Source organism: Nilaparvata lugens, chromosome X, assembly GCF_014356525.2.
Source record: "Nilaparvata lugens isolate BPH chromosome X, ASM1435652v1, whole genome shotgun sequence".
Lineage (NCBI taxonomy): Eukaryota > Metazoa > Arthropoda > Insecta > Hemiptera > Delphacidae > Nilaparvata > Nilaparvata lugens.
The window spans coordinates 105,335,613-105,356,052 of record NC_052518.1 but is presented as its reverse complement, the minus strand read 5'-3'; the positions used below and the strand labels follow the sequence as shown (position 1 = coordinate 105,356,052).

General features: G+C 34.5%; 1 protein-coding gene across 4 annotated transcripts in view; it reads left to right on the top strand.

The window, feature by feature from the left end:
* LOC111061519 (putative fatty acyl-CoA reductase CG5065) overlaps nucleotides 1-20,179 on the top strand; it is a 36,797-nt gene extending 16,618 nt beyond the window's left edge. For all 4 annotated transcript variants that reach the window (XM_039442956.1, XM_039442958.1, XM_022349210.2 and 1 more), the window contains exons 2-8: nucleotides 5,608-5,932; nucleotides 7,448-7,696; nucleotides 9,539-9,797; nucleotides 13,848-14,040; nucleotides 14,477-14,716; nucleotides 15,560-15,817; nucleotides 18,055-20,179. In XM_039442956.1, the coding sequence (XP_039298890.1) occupies nucleotides 5,666-5,932; nucleotides 7,448-7,696; nucleotides 9,539-9,797; nucleotides 13,848-14,040; nucleotides 14,477-14,716; nucleotides 15,560-15,817; nucleotides 18,055-18,127 (1,539 nt within the window). In that variant the 5' untranslated portion in view covers nucleotides 5,608-5,665 and the 3' untranslated portion in view covers nucleotides 18,128-20,179. The remainder of the gene's footprint in view (nucleotides 1-5,607; nucleotides 5,933-7,447; nucleotides 7,697-9,538; nucleotides 9,798-13,847; nucleotides 14,041-14,476; nucleotides 14,717-15,559; nucleotides 15,818-18,054) is intronic.
* Nucleotides 20,180-20,440: the final 261 nt, after the last annotated feature.

Sequence of the window (20,440 nt, the reverse complement as noted above, 5' to 3'; positions counted from 1 at the left end):
TTCAAATAACAAATTAATGAAACTCATTTTGATTTTTAAGAATCAAAGCTGAGTGTTACAGAAGACTAAAATCTTAACTACGCATAATCATAGATTCAAGACTGTTTATTTAATCGATAGCCTAATTAATAGTTTCTTCATTTTTAATCCACAATAATAATTTGTCAAAACATTCTACGTTATAATGAAGACTTTTTCGGTAGTAATATTTCGTGTTAAACTAATCAGTATACGTTCATAGAGAAAGAATATAATAATTATTGAAGATTTTGTGGGAAAATATTAATTCATCGTACATTAAGTTCTCTGACTTGTCTAGTATGAATAGAACTATACAAGTGCTCTTCATATTTACTATTATAGTAAATACACCCTGGACAAAAACAAAAATTATTCAATAGCATTTTTTTGAATATAGGCCTACTTTGATGAAACTGTAATGGTTCTTTATGATACTATAGTATCTTCTTATGCATAACTCACATTCTTCTCGATAAAGAGTTAACTTATGTATTTTTGATTATATTATTTATTAAGTTTATATGTATGTTTATATTTATGTTACATTCACGACTAAACACGGCAATAGATTTTCATGAAATTTGACAGGTATGTTCATCTTTGAATTGTGCGTCGATGTATATATGAGGTTTTTTTGAAATTTTGCATTATTTTTAAAGATAATATAAAAGGGAAAGGAACCTTCTATACGCCAATATTACAGTAAAAATCAGACTAAAGAATTTATTCGTGACTAGTCAGCTGTCGAGTGGATTACTTAATTGCATGCAACGACGCATGCAATTGATAACTCAAAGTAACATAGTATTTTTCTCCCGTACCTTTTTTGCTTCCAACTCGGTCAGCTTTTTGATGATAGCAATTTGTTTGCAACAGATGATTAGCATCGTTGATACCCCAACCCAAATAGTCATTAGTCGTTTCACACCGATATCTCGCCGACACGACAGGACAGGACAGAATTTACTGCGATGTATAGTATTGGAGAAGACAGTCGTTTATAACTGCACGAGGTCTACTCTTCACAGAACTACCAGTATCTTCCCAATCAACACACGACCAGATGTGAGAAGATGATATTACAAGGAGATTTTTTGATTTAAATTTTGTTGTTGCTACTTCATCTACTACCTTCATATTCACAGATTTTATCATTCGATCGATCGAAGGGAGAGAGAAGAGGAGAAAAGAGAAGAGATGAGAAGAGGAGAGAAGCGAAGAAAAGAGAAGAGAAGAGAAGAGAAGGAAAGAGAAGAAAAAAGGAGAGAAGAGAAGAGAAGAGAAGAGGGGAGAAGAGAAGAGAAGAGGAAAATGAAGAACAGGAGATGGAAGGAGAGGAGAGGAGCGGTAAGGGTGGTTGAAGAATGGGGGAAGAAGTGGGGAGAACACGACCAAAGATTAAGGCTCTACAAAAGGCAAACATCTGGTGTGGTACACTCACACAACTTTCCTTGCTCATTGAACTGTGAGCCACATTCTTGAACGAGAATAATTTAGGGGAATGACGATTGGCGGCTACACATTTGAAATTACGATATATTGTATATAATCGATTTCAGAGTACATTTTCCTATGTATAAGTATTGTGAAATTCGATGATTTTTTAAAAGTCGTAAAAACAGCTGTTCTACACATAGAATATCTCGACTGTGTGTTCTTTTGAATAAACTGCTCTACCTACATCATGCACGAGAAGGAGGTTACAAATTTATCAAGAATGGGGTGCACCACCTGTTAGTTTCCCAGGAAGGAGACTCATGCCAGTTGATAGAGCTGATGAATAAACTATACAGGGTATTGAATTTGACAAAAATCGGTCAAGTCGTTTTTGAGAGAATCGTGATAGAAATTCAATAGAATCAATTTTTCTCAAGAATATTACGGAGCTCCTGAAATTTTTCCCAGAAATGAGACTCATGTCAGTTGATAGGGCTTATAAATAACTATTCAGAGTATAAATTTGAGAAAAATCGTTAGAGCCGTTTTCGAGAAAACCGTGAGAAACATGGTTTTTCAGTAATTATCCACCATTTTGAATTGAATTTCTTATTATCGGATCATCATGGTAGAGGACCTTAAGTTTAAATTTTCAAGTCAATCGGTTAATTAGGAATGGAGTTAATCGTCTACACAGACGCACATACACTCATACACACACACACACACACACACACACACACACACACACACACACACACACACACACCAGTACACACACACAGACCAACACCCAAAAATCATGTTTTTGGACTCAGGGGACTTTGAAACGTATAGAAAACCTAAAATTATGGAACCTTATTTTTTTTGGAAAGCAATACTTTCCTTACCTATGGTAATAGGGCAAGGAAAGTAATATACATTATATTGGTGATATTTCTTAAAGTTTTTCAACTTGTATACTTTCAAGCTATCAAAATGAAAAAGTTTTTCAGGAAAACAATTTTTCCCGATCATTAGCCTACTTTATGTTCGTTATGTGCATTTAAAGTTCAAATTTTTCAGAATTTGTCGAGTAATGTTGATTGATATTGTACTCTCTTTCTTCAGTTGAAGTTTTCTTTTTTAGCTCATCTCCATCTGGAGAGCAAGGCTGTTTCTTGTTCGCCACCTTCTCTTCTAGCAGAGAGATTCTCGTGATCAGCATCAGAAGTTGCTTCTCAAGCTCTTTATTTTTGATTAGGGCTATCCTACATTAATTTATTTATCTTCGGCTTCCTTCCAACTATTTTATAATACATTGTTTGACAACTACATGCTGATAGTTTCCCTCCTCACCCCCCTTCCAACAACAGCAATATCTTGTTAATACTGACAATATCTTCCTTTCCCAGACATTGAGTGAGATTTCGTTTCTTTGAGTCAGTTAGGCTACCCATGTTTCTGCACCATATAGTACCACTATAGTACTTTTCAAAAAGCAATCCTTGAAGCTGGCTTTCGTAGATGTCGAAGATATCCCTCATCTTTATTATTTCAGGAAATTGGAGTTTCACCCCTGAAAAAATTAAACAAAGGATTCACTCATTCATGTTTATAAGCATTTTGGTTCAATTTCCCTACCATCTTTACATTCTCATAACACGAGATTTGCAGCCACAGTTGGGATCAGAACTGCTGACGAGATCCTTCTCATCAACAAATTGTTTTTTCTTATCCCAAGTTATATATCGTAATTACAAGAGATTGATTATTCTTTCAGCTGCAAATCTTGCAATTTTCAAAAAAAGATTGAAATATTGGTTATTTGAAATAAGTGAGGAGGAGGCTGTGGCTCTGGTCTTGGCGGGCGGCGGACTCACCTGACGGCAAAATCAACATGACTTCTACTGACTCTATATCAATACAGACTGGCTATATGATACAGACTGACTTCACAATATAGAATGACTTTCTACAATACGGAAATATGACAATCATTTGAATGAAATTACCCTCATAAATTGAATTCATCTCGTCTCTCTTTCTTCTTCCCCTTCATAAGATTCACTCTACTTGAAATACCAACTCGAGTCTACGCACAGGCCACAGTGCCCATGTAGGCTCATTCCGTAATGCATAATATGAAACCCTAATGTAAGTTAGTGTTTTAATTATTTGTATTTTATATTTCATATTATCTATCATTTTGTACTTGCTTTATTGTGGATTAAAGAAAAATTCTTGATTGATTGAATGATTGATTCTTATCACAGTGTTGTAGATTTGTACTTTTCAGTTTCTTGAGATAAGTCGGGGATTGAAGAACTTTTTCAGTGCTTAATAGCAGAGACAAATGATTGCTACATTTATAATAATTTATTTAAGATTACATAAAACGGTATCTTTACTCTATTATAATAGCATCTATTCCCAGCTGAAATCTTTGCTTCAATATTCAATTAGGCTTGGTTTTGTGTGTTAGCACAGCTCACAGATGCTTAAATTCTTCAACTATCTTAAAGCTACTGTCTCTCATCCCCTTGGACATTTCTTCTACTATTGTTGAATTGAATTGAAAACATCTTTATTCACGATAATGGTCAGATGAATTGGAACAATGTCAATATTCATCACGACAAACAAAACATAGAACAAACAATAATTGAAAACAGTCATAAAACTTCAGACAGACAAATCTGTAAATTCTTGACTGGAGTATAGGGATAATGCAACTAAATATTCCTTGAGTTTTAATCTCATTGATTTAACATCGTCTATTGATTGAAGTCCTATGGGTAGCATTGCAATAGTTATTTGTGCAACTAGTGCGCAAAGTGACAGTTTGCTGCATCGAAAGAAACGTTTACGCCCGAGCCGTAGGCGAGGGCGGAATGGTTTCTTGAGTGCAGCAAACGAACTTTGCGCACGTATTTCACATTAAATTTTTCCTACAGTTACCATTGAATATGAAAAGTGGGTAATTATGGGTAAAATTGCCTGAATAATGTAGTAGTGTTTGAATGGCGGGGGGCAGCTGTGTGGTGTGTGCTGTGGTGGCACTGTGCTGTCGTTGTCCTTGGTTATAATATCTACTTAATAATTAGCGCGTTGTGCTTCGTTGCACCTCTGCTCACTATAGCAGCCACAGCAGTCACTGTTACCAACTTCATTTTGATTTTGCTGCACTGGTGCTCCATATAACCTACTAACTATTTTGCGTTGTCATGCTGCAAATCTGGAGTACGCAAAGTACTCACTTTGCGCACTAGTGCGGAAAAGTGATTCTTTGCAGCCTGCAATCAGTGCACAAATGGTCACTTTTCAGGGTATCTGTAGGAAAAGTATTTTTCCTACAGATACCCTGAAAAGTGACCATTTCTGCACTGATTGCAGGCCACTAAGAATCACTTTTCCGCACTAGTGCACAAAGTGAGTACTTTGCGTACTCCAGATTTGCAACATGGCAACGCAAAATAGTTAGTAGGTTATATGGAGCACCAGTGCAACAAAATCAAAATGAAGTTGGTAAAAATGACTGTGGTGCACGTTATAATAATATCAAGGACACCGAGTTCGAGGACAGCCACCACATGAGTGACAGCCGCCCCGTCATTCAAACACTACTACATTATTATTCAATTTGACAATAAATTAAGGTTTTTATTAATAACAGCATCACACACACAAACATTTGATGGATTTCAGGCAATTTTACCCATAATTACCCACTTTTCATATTCAATCGTAGTTCTAGGAAAAATTTAATGTGAAATACGTGCGCAAAGTTCCTCTGCTGCACTCAAGAAACCATTCCGCCCTCGCCGTAAACGTTTCTTTCGGTGCAGCAAACTGTCACTTTGTGCACTAGTTGCACAAATAACAATAGGAATAGTTATTCTTCCCATGTAATGTGTTTTTTTCCAACCTGTATGTCTATAATCTTCTCAAATCCAGTGCCATAGTGATGAGTCTCATTTCTTACTTCTTGTTCAGAGTGGATCCTAACTTACATCAATACGTCAAATTGTGCATTGTGTATAATTATATTTCGTCTTGTTTGTATTAATTTCAAGTTCTGTTTGTTCAGGTTTATACGAATTTACTTTTAATTAACTATGAAAATTTGTGTGACACTCATATTAATTGATTTGTATGGTATGATTGCAGGTTAAAAACCGGTGATGCATCTTCGGTTTGACTACTAAGACAATAGAACTACAACAAGATGGGGACAAACAATAATATAGACCACGTCAATAAGAACAACAACTGCAATGTAGCCTCCATGTATTCGTGCAGTCAACAAAGTTCGATCGAAGATTTCTACAGTGGAGGATCCGTGTTGATCACTGGTGCGACTGGATTTGTTGGTAAAGCTCTTGTCGAAAAACTTCTACGATCGTGTCAGGGCATCGTAAACATATATTTGTTGATACGACCCAAGAGAGGCCTGGATCCTGATTCACGATTTCGGGAGCTCATGAAAAATCCGGTAAGTGTCGATTCAAACTCATTACAAATTGAGTGAAGATAACTTTTATCGAATAAATTTGGGAAGTTTGCTGGTCCGGTGGAGTGTAGGCGGCGTAACCCTAGCATAGAATAGGATAGAAGTAAAGCATAAATAACTGTGAATAGTCTGAATGTTTGAATGCCGACCTTTGTTGGATTGTCGCTCCTTGCCTTTGCATTCATTTTCCTTCACTTGAGATTGATTCCTCCACTTGTACACGGATGGATGGTACCTGCAAATATAATAATACATAGTGACAATAGATAATACACCCAATTTATTTATTTGATAACTAGCTGGCCCGGCGAATTTCGTACCGCCAAATAGTTAATGCATCTCATGATAAACTTTAGCTTGATACACACTTGATGCGGCATTTTGCATTCAGGTGTTTATTGCTCACTTACTGGTTTGAATGGAAGAACTCACACACACTGAATCATGACGTGGCGTGGAACGGTGTGATAAGGCAATCTCCGTAAGAACAACACTTTGTATCACCAAGCCGCGCCTCCTCAGTTGTGCTTAGCCTTAGCTTAATCTGATGCACTATACTTTCATGAAAATTATCCAACAATCAGTATTTACATTCATATCTCAATATGGACTTGCTTAGTTACTTATTCAGCAGTTTGTATTTTTAGATATAGGTGAAGGCAGCTTGCTGGGAAATTGAATGGTGTATCTCCTTGCTGCTGATTTTCCCGTGCATATTCCAAATTTACAGCATTTCGAGTTCTACGACCCAAGTCTGGTCTTCGTTCGTACCGCGGCATTATTATTAGAATTAGAATTTTGTGAGTCAGTAGAAAGAAAATAGAAAAACAGATCTACCGACGGCTGAATTTTGAAAGACGCAATGATTATAACAGCAGATTTTTATTTCTGTGTGTGGCCAGCTCACAAATCTTCTCCCATAAGGATTACATGTAAACTTTGTAGAAAAGAGTCCTGAAGTCGGATTATAAATTTGATAGGCCATAAACCTGGTCCTGAACATAACGAACACAACTAAAAAAAAATCATCAAATTCGGTGCACATATAAAAAAGTTATTGAATGTCAAAATTTGAGGCTTGATTTTTATTTATATAGATTTATTTAACAGATAAATAACACTATGCTAGCTGATATCTAACAGAAGGCTAGAAAATAATAAATTGTTGTCTAGTTCCTCGACCCTGAAAGACACGACTACTTGGTACTCTCGTTGTAAAGGTGACCGCTTACTCGCCGGTAATTTTCTTTCACGAAACTCACTTGGCGGAGATTGAAAAGGATAGTACTAGCTGCTTTGTCGAATGATTGACAAGGATGAAAAAACCAATGTTTCAAATACTATAGTATCAAAATCACAAGGGAAACCATTTGAAACTGTGATCTCTACTCCTTCAAGCAACAAATGTGACGCCAGACGTTAAACAAAAAAATCGAATCACAAATCAATCTATCTTATAAGGTGAACCTCACTAATGTTCTCGAACTGTCATTCCAGGTTTTCAACAGACTACAAAAGGAAAATCCAACAGTCCTGTCGAAGGTTGTAGCTTTAGCAGGAGATGTGACAGAAGTAGACCTCGGCTTGAGTGAGAAGGATCAGGAGAGACTCAAGAATGAAGTTACTGTCATATTCCATTCAGCTGCCACTGTACGTTTCAACGAAAGACTTAAAGATGCTGTCAGACTCAACACTCAGGCAACTCACAATGTCATCACATTCTGCCGAAAAATCAATAATATAAAGGTATTTACTTATTTGATAATGTTTTAATAGTTGATATTAAAATAGAAGAATCCGATATTTAGATTAAAATAAAGGCTTTAATAGACAGAATTGAACTCTTGTAATGATACATGATAAAATGAGATTCATCTACGTGGACCTCACTATAATATTTATACTGATTCGTTTCTAATTTTTACATTATAATACGTGATTTTATCCTCATCTATTTTATTTTCAATGACGAACTGCTAAGTGAATTAGTTTTTAAACTATATTCGACGACACTACAGTTAAGTTTATATCATGGAGTAATTATTTTATCATTGTGATACTGTTGATTAAGTGGAAAAATTGCAAGAGAATGGTTGAAAGGTTCAAATTAAATGGTTGAGAATGTGATTATTCAATTGATATTTCTACTTGGAGTTACATTCAACAATTTTGATCTTTCTATGATGTGGGAGAATGTTAAGAGTCTCATATCTACTACTAGAAAATCTGCTGCTTTTCAATCTTGAGGACTGGGATAATTGAGAATATAAGCTCCAGTGCATCAAGTCTGTGCTTATATCAAACAGTTTTTCTTCTCAACATACTGTATCTCTCTTTGCTATTGAAAGGAAAAATATTGTTAATATTATCAAATAGAAAGTTCATTACTCATAGTTACACAAATACACAATTCTATAGTGAGGTCCATTTTATTATAGTGAGGTAGTGGATAAAGATAGGAGAACAGCATTTCCAATGCTCTGCCTTGCCACTGCCTCCTATAGAGAATAATTGCTGATACCGGTTTACCTAAACTGTTCATTCTTGTTAAAAATGATCAATTATATTTCATTCTTCAAGAAAGAATATTATTCAATGATTGAATTATAAGTTTTCATAGTTCAGATAAAATGTTTTGTTAACTAATTATATTTCCACATTGTTAAAAGACGATCTTGTAACTTCGCAGAGGTAGAAAAAGATAGCGCTACCTTCTTAGTCAAGTGATAGACAAGGATAGCAACACCAATGTTAATGAAATACTGCCATCATAACAAGGGCCTCACTATGGTTTAGAAAACCTAAACAATCTACGTATTATAAGTGTATAATCAATCTAAATTCTAATAAGATTCAGTTGAAAATGGTTGCAAATGATGACTTGAGTTGAGTTGCATTCAGATTGTTCAGTAATGGCAATTTCTTAAGTATTTGGTAATTTTGGAGCCATTTTCAATGCAATGGTAGTGTTGATGATGGTTTCAACTAGTAGTGTTCAATTTAAATTAAGGGTACTTCACAGTTTATTGTGTGTCTTACTGTTTTGTGCAAATGCAGATAGAATTAGCTTATTAAAACTGAAATACGTGTATGAAGTAATTCGCTCAATGGCTTACTGATTAGAAACAGTAATTAAGGTAATTACAGAAACAGTAATTAAGGTAATTACAGAAACCGTAGATAAGGTAATTACAGAAACAGTTATTTCCTTACTGTTTTTGTACAAATACAGATAGAATCATCCTATAAAGGGTGAACTGCGCGTGTCAAGTAATGTGTTTAATTTATTGCTTGAGATGTGCTCAAGTCTGTACGCAGCTTATTATTATAGATCATCGTAATAATTGTATTAATGAATGATTGAAAAACTAGTTTTTTTTGTCATTTTCAGGCAGTGGTTCATGTTTCAACTGCTTATAGCGATGCTAACTTTTTATTCAAAGAGGAATAGTAAGAGTTGAGCTTAGTTTCCTCTTTCAGACTATGACATCTATTATTATAGATAATTTTAATATTTATCGTATCAATGAATGAACGATTAAGAAACGAATGATTGATTAAAAACGATTTCTGTGTTGTCATTTTCAGGCAGTGGTTCATGTTTCAACCGCTTATAGCAACGCTGACAAGAGAGTTATCGAGGAAGAGGTTTATCCACCTCCAGCAGATCCTGAGGGAATAATGCACTGCTGTGAAACTTTGTCAGAGTATACTCTGGACCATCTGTCACAGGTGCTACTGGCCAACAAGCACCCCAACACCTACACTCTGACCAAAGCTATGGCAGAATGGGTTGTGGCCCAACATGCACATCATATTCCTGTCGCTTTGGTGCGTCCCTCAATCGGTAAGCAAAAATAAAATCACTATTGCATTTTTCAAGGTTGAAGATTGAAGATTCTTTATTTGCTGGAACATTTTACAAAATGTATAAGCTCGTCCTCTATAATACAGAGTGTACTAACACTGGATAAATATTTCCTATTTTAGTTATAATAATGTGAAATATTTCTTCTATGTTTAGTTTTGAAGCATCTAAATTTGAAAATCTACGTTGTGAAAATATGTGAGGATTGAAAATTTTATGAAGTGAGCAACTATAAGACTTAAACCATTTCGGACTATGTGTTATCTAAATTTGGGAGAGGAAGACCACAAGGTTACCTTATTTTTCCCCTCCCTATCATTTCGATAATGTACTTTGTACTGTATAAATGAATAAAGAATAAATAATTTGTACTTACTATTATCTTGTCAAAATAATATTATTTATACCTTATATATTTATATGTATATAATATTAACTCATACTGTCATACTGCTCTCACATTCGGATCATATATTTTGACTTTTCTTCCTCTGATTCCAATTTTAATGTGTTTCTGTTCATTAGATCACATCAGTCTATCTATGTGCACTCATAGATAAAATATCCTTATGCTATATTTATTCTATGGTGCACTGAAATAGAATGTATACGATAATCGACTAAATAAACAGTCTTGAATTTGTGATGAGGTATAGAATTCCAGCACTTGTATACGAACTCAAGATGGAATGTTAGCGATAACCATCACCGGAAATGTATTGAAAAATCGACCTGTTGTGACAGGTCCATTATACTATTGATCAATAAACAAGAAACAAAAAAATGGCGTCAGGTCGACATGCAATTATAGCATGGGAACAGAACTTCAGTTGGAGACGGAGATAAAATTGATCAGCTGTCAAGTGGATTGGTATCAGTATATTGCATGAGAAGATCTCGATGCAACTTAATTTATTTCTCTTGACCGTTCACTGCTTTCAACTCGGGCTGTCTAGTTGACAGACTACTTGGCAAAGTTCTCAAGCAGGTCACTCCCGTGTTATCGGATGGGCACGTTAAAGTGTCGGTCCCGGCTGATGTATAACAGTCGTGAGGCCCATTGACGGCTGAAATTATATTATTCAGGCGTGTTAGGACCTTCCCGTATACGGGACTCCCCACCAACAAAAGCCATATGAATAATTTATTTTTACTCAGCAACATTTTCATTCTATCGAGGACATGGCATTTATTATATTGAACCGCATAAAAATAGTCCTAAATTAATTGGAATAGCTGAGTCACCCCTCACAACCACCACCATTAGACGTTACCAACTCGTCAGGTCTATTATACAAATATTAATCAATCTTCTATTTAGAAAATAGACTCATAGTACCCTTTAAAATTAATAAAATAATAATACAAGAATACAAATTGTAACGTAACTACTATTTTCGGTGATCACACCATCGTCAAGTTATAAATGTTACTCCGTTTAAATGGTTGAAATGTTTATAAATGAGCAAACATTTATAACCTGACGATGGTGTGATCACTGAAACTGGTAGTTACGTTACAATTTGTATTATTGTTTTATTATTTTATTAATTTTAAAGGGTACTATAATTCTATTTTCTAAATACAAGAAAGTAGCCCTGAATTCATACATTTAATCAATCTTCATTTATAATCAGCTGTGGACAATGTTGGTAAACTTTTATTTGGCGTTTTATCTATTACGTAAATCGTTTATCGTTTTTATCGTAAATGTATTACGTTTTATCAATTCTCGTCAGAAAATTGGAAACTTCCAATTTGAAACTTATAACTATTTCCATTTTTATCCATAATATATCTGTGATTGCTCATTACATATTTTTTCAGCATTCTATAATTCGTATTTTTCTCCATCACCCTCTTTGATTAGCATCCTCTTCCACCTTCTCCTCCACCACCACCTCCTCCTTCTCCACCACCACCGTCACTCCTCCTCTTCCTCCATTACCCCCTCCATAGCCCAGATAATTAAATAATGTACAAGTTTTGAGCCTTCCATAATTGGTAGTGAACGCATGGTCCCATCAACAACGAATTATAAAAGTTCTACTGTATTATGATTATATCGTTGGGCAATATATTATTATGTTTTATTATGATGATAATAATAATAGTTATAATTCCATCGTTTTATAATTAGCTGAAGTTGATTTTGACAATGACTGTCCTACTGTTCAGTGAAGTTTTACTGCATTCAAATTTATTTTTTCACAAGTCATACATACAGTCACATAATATTCACAGGTATAAAGTTATCAGTTGTACAGAATGCTCAGATTTTATCATACTACACTTCATTCTTCTCAAAAGTTATAAAAGTTTGGAATTTTGATCCTTGAGGTGTCCTTAAGCGCGCCTCTCCACTAGGAAATACTGAAATGAAGTGCATCTAACAACGAGTGATTCTCATAGAACATAATCTCATGAACTTATGTCATTTTGCGAAATATCAATGTGAGGACAATATAGTTGGTGATGATGGTTGAAGCTGAAAATTATATGTTTTTCACAATACAAGGAGCATTGTTGTCAGGTGTACCTGGAAATCTATATGAGATAGCGCTCTATCTGATCTCAGATTGTAGAGTACAAAAATACGCCTAGAACGATTTTGAATTATACATGTAAATGGTAACAATCGGAAGATATTGTTGATCAAAAACTAAAATTCATCAAAATTGATTTTTTCTTCAAATTTCACTCATTTTTGAAAAATCATAACGCAGTACTAATTGGAGATAGAGAGTTCCGAATGATATCATTTTATTCAGAATTTTATATTCTAAAAAAAAGTCGAGAGCAAATTTTCCTGTCCGATTAAGAGAATTGGTAGAAATAGCTGAAAACTGGAAAATGATCCGAAAATACGAGGTTTTCAGGCCACTCTGTATCTACCACAAGAAAATTTTGCATGAAGAAATTGGTTCTGGACTTCTCTTATGTGCCCAAATAATATATTAAAATTCTGGTGTGGTACACTCACACAACTTTCCTTGCTCATTGATCTATAAGCCTCATTCTTAAACGTGAATAATTATTTAGGGGGATAACATTATGCCAATTGGCGGTTGAATATTTAAAACTACGATCATACTATTGTATTTTCAGAGTACATTTTCCTTTGTATAAATATTGTGAAATTCAATGATTTTTTAAAAGTCGTAAAAACAGCTGTTCTACAAATAGAATATCTCGACTATGTGTTATTTAGAATAAACTGCTCTACCTACCGAACTCACGCACGAGAAGGAGGTTACAAAGTCAATTTCTCAAGGATGGGGTGGACCCCCTGTTTGTTTCCCAGGAAAGAGACTCATGCCAGTTAATAGAGCTGATAAATAACTATACAGGATATGAATTTGAAGATAATCGGTCAAATCATTTTTGAGAAAATCGTGATAGAAATTTAACGAAATTCATTTTTCTCAAGAATATTACGGAGCTCCTGTAATTTTCCCAGAAATGAGACTCATGTCAGTTGATAGGACTTATAAATAGCAATCTGGGGTATACATTTGAAGTAAATCGTTAGAACCGTTTTTGATAAAAACATTTTGAATTGAATTTTATTGAATTTCTTATTGTCGGATCCTCATGGTATAAGGACCTCAAGTTTAAAATTTCAAGTCAATCGGTTGATTAGGAATGGAGTTATCGTGTTCACAGACACACACACACACACACACACACACACACACACACACACACACACACACACACACACACACACACAAATCATGTTTTTGGACTCTGGGGACCTTGAAACGTATAGAAAACATGAAATTTGGGTACCTCAATTTTTTTTGGAAAGCAATACTTTCCTTACCTATAGTAAAAGGGCAAGGAAAGAAAAAAATCAGAACTACAATATAAATTGCATGCACCAATGTATATTAATAGTGACTGGACTATACTGTCTGATCGTGAGCTTGTATAGTATTATGTTTATATAGTCAAGCATTATATCTTTCATGATGATAATAATTGTAATGCCATAATTTTATAATTATCTCAACTTTATTTTAACAGTGACAGCCGCCTGGAGAGAGCCCACACCAGGCTGGGTTGATAATATCAGCGGAATTACTGGAATTATGATGGAAATAGGACGAGGAACCATCCGAAGTATCATATGCGATCAGAAATATATCGTTGACATTATTCCAGTCGATATCGTCGTCAATACACTAATTGCAGCGGCTTGGCATGCTTCTAGTTACAGGTTGACCATACTTTTTTGTACTATATAGTTTTTCAAGAAAATGTTATGTATTGTTTTTGTATTATTTTCTGAAAAAATTGATGAATTTGATTTGTTTTTTAGATTTTTGAGGTAAGACCATATAGACAAAAGATAGTATAAGAGGATGTCCCATGGTATAGGTCGTTAATATTCAAGTTAATATACTTTTTGTGACTTTCTGTATATATCGTGACAATTGTACCCTCTTTTCTTACAAATTTGTTGTATTTGAACAGAACCAACGACGTGAAGGTATCCATTTGTACATCGGGAACACGTACAGAACAGAATTTGCTGGGACTAACTTGGAGTGTTGTATTCAATTCGTTGTCACTTGTCTGTTTCTTTTGTAAATTTCTGTATATATCTTGACAAATCCATCTTTTTTACAAACAAATTTGTTGTGTTTTAACAGAACAAACGACGTGAAGGTGTTTAATTGTACTTCGGGAACACAGAACGGAATTCGCTGGGACCAACTGGGAGTATTGACTCTCCGCCATGCCTTAGAGCACCCAACCAGACACGTGCAATGGTATCCAGGCTTCACTTTCCGGACAAATCGAGTAATGCATTTCATCTATGAAATACTCTTCCACTTTGTCCCTGCATTTGTCATTGACATCATTTTGAGAGCGCAGGGAGCGAAACCCATGTAAGTGATGCCACATATTACACTATTTTTCTTCTTTTTCTTCTTCTTCTTCTTCTTCTTCTTCTTCTTCTCCTTCTTTTTATTAATAAAAATACACATCAATTTACCCGTCGCACAATCCCTTATAATATACGGCCAACTGTAGTAAATGATTTCAATATTAATTTTACTTCATTAGCATCTAGTAAACACCAATTTGAATATCACAGTAATAAACTAACAAATAAAATTCCGGAAGACTTTATTGAGGATAAAATAACAAAAACCAAATTGAGATTACTCAAATCGTGGGTAAAACAAAACTATTATTTTAAAATGGAGAATTGAGTTGGCTGAATCACCAATTTTTGGCAATATTGATTGTGTAAAAATTATTAAAACTCGACAATTTTTATATTACTTTTATGTGCATCTATATTTTGTTTATCAAGTACTCGATTATTGATAAAATTCAACATCCATCAACAGAATTTTATCATTTGTTCTGCTGTTATTAGATTAAAAAATGTATTTCTTATTTTTAGAACTCGTGGCTGGAACTCAAGGCTTCTTTTTCCAGTTACGCCGAAAACTATTGTAATTTAATGATGATTTTATCTGTAAAAATATTTTGGCAATGAATTCATTATTCATCCATTCATTCTTCTTCTCCTTCTTACATGATAAGATTATTAACACTATGGACTTTTCCATTTCACCTTGGAATGACGTGATAATTTCTTATGGTTAGTGTTAAGTTGTGTGGTTTTTATGTATATTGACATGGCCTGTACAATATTTTATTATAATGTTTCTTGGGCAATAAATTAAATTCGAATTTAAATTCAATAATTTAATTTTCAGAATGATGAAAATCTATCACCGATTCAAGTCGGCAGCTAAAGCTGGAGAGTTCTTCTCGCTCAACGAGTGGAAGTTCTGTTGCGATAACCAGAAATCCTTGTCTTACGATATGGCTGAATACGATCGCAAAGAGTTTGAAACAAACGTCAAAAAAGTCCAATGGGATGATTACGTGAAAAATTATATGATTGGAATACGAAAATATGTATTGAAAGATTCAAATTCAACTCTACCCTCAGCCAAGCAAAAGCTTAAAAGGTGAGCAAACAACTTCTAAACTACAATAGTCTATAGCCCTATTTATTTAGCAAATGAATGAATTAATATATTTAATACATAAATGAACTTGAAAAAGCAAGTATAATGATATCAACTCACCAAGAAAAAATAGGCGATTATATACTGGTACAGATATGTACATGATATAATATGCCTTTATGATAACAAAAAAAGCCCTATTATTATTTCACTTCTACTTATTCCTTGATGTGCCACAAACAGATGCATTTCGCTTTCCATAAGCTGATGCCATTCTTATTATATATATTTGTACAGAAACGGTAAAATACAGACATAATAAGGATAGCATAAGCTGATGGGAAGCGAAATGCACGTGTTCGCGGCGCTTAAGTCTGTACGCACCTTTAGAAGCCAAATAAATCTACAAATCTGTAATTACAAAGGAATAAATTGGATTATAAACGAACGGGATAGGAATTTCACGAATGACGCATCATCACGTCTCAACTACTCAAATAATTAACTTTTGCATATTGATTCTTAATTCATCGAGGAGTATTATAGGCCTAGGCCTATTTTCAATTCTTCAAGATTACTACTCAGTAGGTCAAGTTTTTAATTGGACCCCTGCGAAGAACGGGCTAAAGGCTAGTCTCCAATAAAAATCATACTGAAATTATACTTTTATTTATAATAATCTCCACTCTAATCAAAATTTTACTGAATGAGTCAAGTCCTTATTATAGGGTTGACTTCTTCGGAGAGTTTAATCCATGTATTGTAAGGTTGAATTTTATAATAGTTTAACATTTTATTGAATCATCTTATTTTTAAAGGTTAAGTGCCGGTTGAACTTCAAATGTTAAATTATCAACCGTGATTATCTCCAACAGAACAATATTGGAGAAGGTTTTTTGGAAAGAAGGCTTCTCTGATTGGTTCTCGTGGATTTTATCATGGTTAAAATTCAACAGGCTTCTGTGCAACCCAGCTAAAGAATTTTTAAAAGGCCGTTCTGTAGTTACAGAGTCCAGGACTAGAATAAGCGCTCGGGTCTAAATCAACTTTTTGAATCACGGGTTTATCTTCTAAACTCCGGGGTCTATTAAGTTCTCGACTTATTTGAGTCCAAGACTTAAAAGCATTAAACATGAAGGAATCTCAATATTTTGCTGTTGTATTGTTGGCATTAGGCCTATAGCAAAACAGCTTATTGCAGCGGGATAATTCAAATGAGCATGCTCTCCAAACTATTTTGTAACAACTATTCTGTGAAAATACGTTTCGATTTCTTTGTATTGTGTAGGTCTATAAATTCAAAGCAAAACCTAACCTTTTGAAACATGAATAAAAAAATGTCATTTTACGTTTTGCTATTACTGATCATTGATCCTTGCCATTGATTTTGAAATGAATATTTTAGTAGGCTATCGAGTTGGAAAACGTATTTGTTTTGAAAAACAACTGGAATAATTATCTATTATTGTTATATTATTATTATTAATATGCTGAATTTAGATGAACTAGTTCAAATAATTCAGGTACTCCATGACATTAGTTTGGCTATTCATCTGCTCCAAGACTATAACTGAATTGTGTTTGCTCAGTCAAGTCTAGAACTTAAATTTTAACCCTACCCCAGCCGAGGGTTTAAAATCACGCTGTTTCAAGTTCTGGACTTGACAATTTTTGATCCATCGACTCGGGAAGAGACGATAGAATCTAATTGGAGTCCTGGATTTATAAGCCCTTCACTCAGAAAGCGAAATTATAAACTCAAGAGTCTAATGTGATCTCTAAACAACTCCAGGGTCTATTTCAGTCCTCGACTACGGAAAGCCAATTTTCTGACTCCAGAGTTCAAAGCCGGTTAAAGTCTAGAACTTAGCTAAATGCCAAGCTCGGAAACCGGCCCTTAAAGTGCTAGAATCAATTGAAATGGAGAACTCAATAGCTTTAGAGTTTAGAGCAATGACATCATAAAGGATAGCTCATAAATCACCTTTTTATATTCTTCAATGCTGTTTTCCATCACCAACTGCTTACTATTAAATCACTTTTTGTTATTAAAAAGAACAACTGCTGTAGAATTTCTTCAATAAATGACTTTATTCACTTATCTAATCTAATTGAATTTATGAGGTAGGCGAAAAATCGTACGCCCAAAACTCGATGGGTGTGTAATATTATAGCCTTTCTCAGTTTTGTCTCAATGACTTAATAAATTTCACACGATTGTCTGATTTAAATTGCAGATTGTATTGGCTACACAAGATGGCGCAGTTTCTGACCATATTCCTTCTCATCAAAGTATTATGCTTCAGATAAACGTACAGATGCCAAAATTCCCACAATGCCAACCAAATCACATGATTTCATGAAATGCATCACATAATTTCATGAAATCACATAATTGATATTGAGTGTAATCTTTCTAAGAATACTACAATTCTCACTTTGCGCGTTGTCTGACTGCAAGAGGAGAGAGACAATAGTTTTAAGATGTGTGCGTGTGTGTTTGTGTTGTAGGAAAATCTACGGGAAACAGGTTAACAAGTGCTTAAGAGACCTTTACATTAGTCAAGTTTCCTTGAAGTTATCTCAACATTTGTGTAAAATGAATATAATTTGCAAATTTGACAATGAGTTTACAAGAACCCACTATACTAATGTAGAACCTTCATCGAGCTTTGTAGATGTTGAACAGTTTAGCTGTAGATGAGTCAGGTGTTGTCATGAAATCTGGTTCTATAATATTAATTGATTTTGAACAAATATAGTGGTATTAAAATATATTATTATTTTGTCATGTGAAACTGTATAATTTGAGCATAGCTCTAACAGTGTATGACACGCCAATTAAATAATTAAACTACATCTAGTTTTCCCAGCCCTGAGGTGACAGCAATTTCAAAAAACAGAAACGTTATCTTAATACTGAATTACTCCACCCACGCACGTTGCGCGTATCTTGTCATGGCCCAAGACAAGCCCAACAAAGCCGTGGAGACCAGGGCGTGTTGCCAGATTTACAATTTTCACATTTTTATATACAGCAAAACGCCCCGATAGAGCACTGTCTTCAAAGTTTATAAGCTATAATGATGATACAGCTAGATAACATCATCGTCTTATTCTTTTAATTATTGAGAACTACCACATTTCCTTCCTCCCATACAATCAAATGAGGTTCAACATGTTTGACTTTTACAATCCAACCTACAATTGAGAAAATTGAGATGAAAAAGTTGTCAGTCAATTAAGAATGTATGAAAGCAAATCATTAAAAAGTATGATGGAGATGACAAAGAAAACTTTGAGATTAGATTTTCACTTCATATCTTTATAATATTCTTCTCAGGTTATGAAATCTTGAATTCAAGTGAACTTGACCAATGTAAACGCACGGTCAAAATATAGTGAAGTGGCAAAGGTGAAGTGGATCATAGAAGGTAGCTGAGAGTATAATGTATAATGTAATGCATATGATGTGTCGAAGCATATTGGAGCGGTGAAGGAAGGGTAGAAGCAGAGAGAACTTGGAAAATTGTTTTATTTTCTGTGATTGAAGGTAGAAAGAAGCGGAGGTATGAACGATTTAAACACTCCCTCTACCTTTTCTGATACACTCGACCTCCTCTGCTGCACTATTTTTTGAACATTTGTGGAAGTATTAATAATAAATCTGTACCTCAGAGTTAGAAGAGCGTAAGTCTCAAACGGCTGATTTTACAGGAGAGCCGAAAAAGTATTACACTCCCAGCCGGGGCTAAAAGAGCGTGAGTCGAATCAGCATTACACTTACTTGTCAATTATTGGACTCACGTTGTTTCAGTATTAATGCTTACTGGACTTACGCTCTTGCAGCTCTGGCTCTCTTCAAAACAATCAACTGCAGAGGACTTACGTTATACTGAATCTAAGAGTTCGAAAAACTGAACAAGCCAACTATTTTAGTCATCAATTTGTCAGAAAATCGACTTACGCTCCTCTAGCTCTGAGGAACAGAAATTTGTCACTGATGTTTCTCTTATACTATACTTGTATTGTCAAATTCGCATTATACCAGTAGTCCAGTCAATATAGACATAAACGAGGGGGTGGGCTTGCAATTTATATTGTAGTTCTGATTTTTTAATATATTATTTGGGTATATAAGAGAAGGCCAGAACCAATTTATTCATGCAAAATTTCCTTGTGCTAGATACAGAGTGGCCTAAAAACCTCGTATTTTCGGATCATTTTCCAGCTTTCAGCTATTCCTGCCAAATCTCGTAATCGGACAGAAAAAATTGCTCCCACCTTTTTTTTAGATTATAAAATTCTAAATAGAATGGGATCATTCGGAACTCTTTATCTCCAATGAGTACTGCGTTATGATTTTTCAAAAATAAGTGAAGTTGAATAAATAATCAATTTTGATGAATTTTAGTTTTTGATCAACAATATCTTCCGATTGTAACCATTTAGATGTATAATTCAAAATCCCTCTGGGCGTATTTTTGTGCTCTACAATCTAAGATCAGGTAGAGCGCTCTATCTCATATAGATTTCCAGGTACACCTGACAACAATGCTCCTTGTATTGTGAAAAACATATAATTTTCAGCTTCAACCATCATCACAAAAAATGGCAAATTTC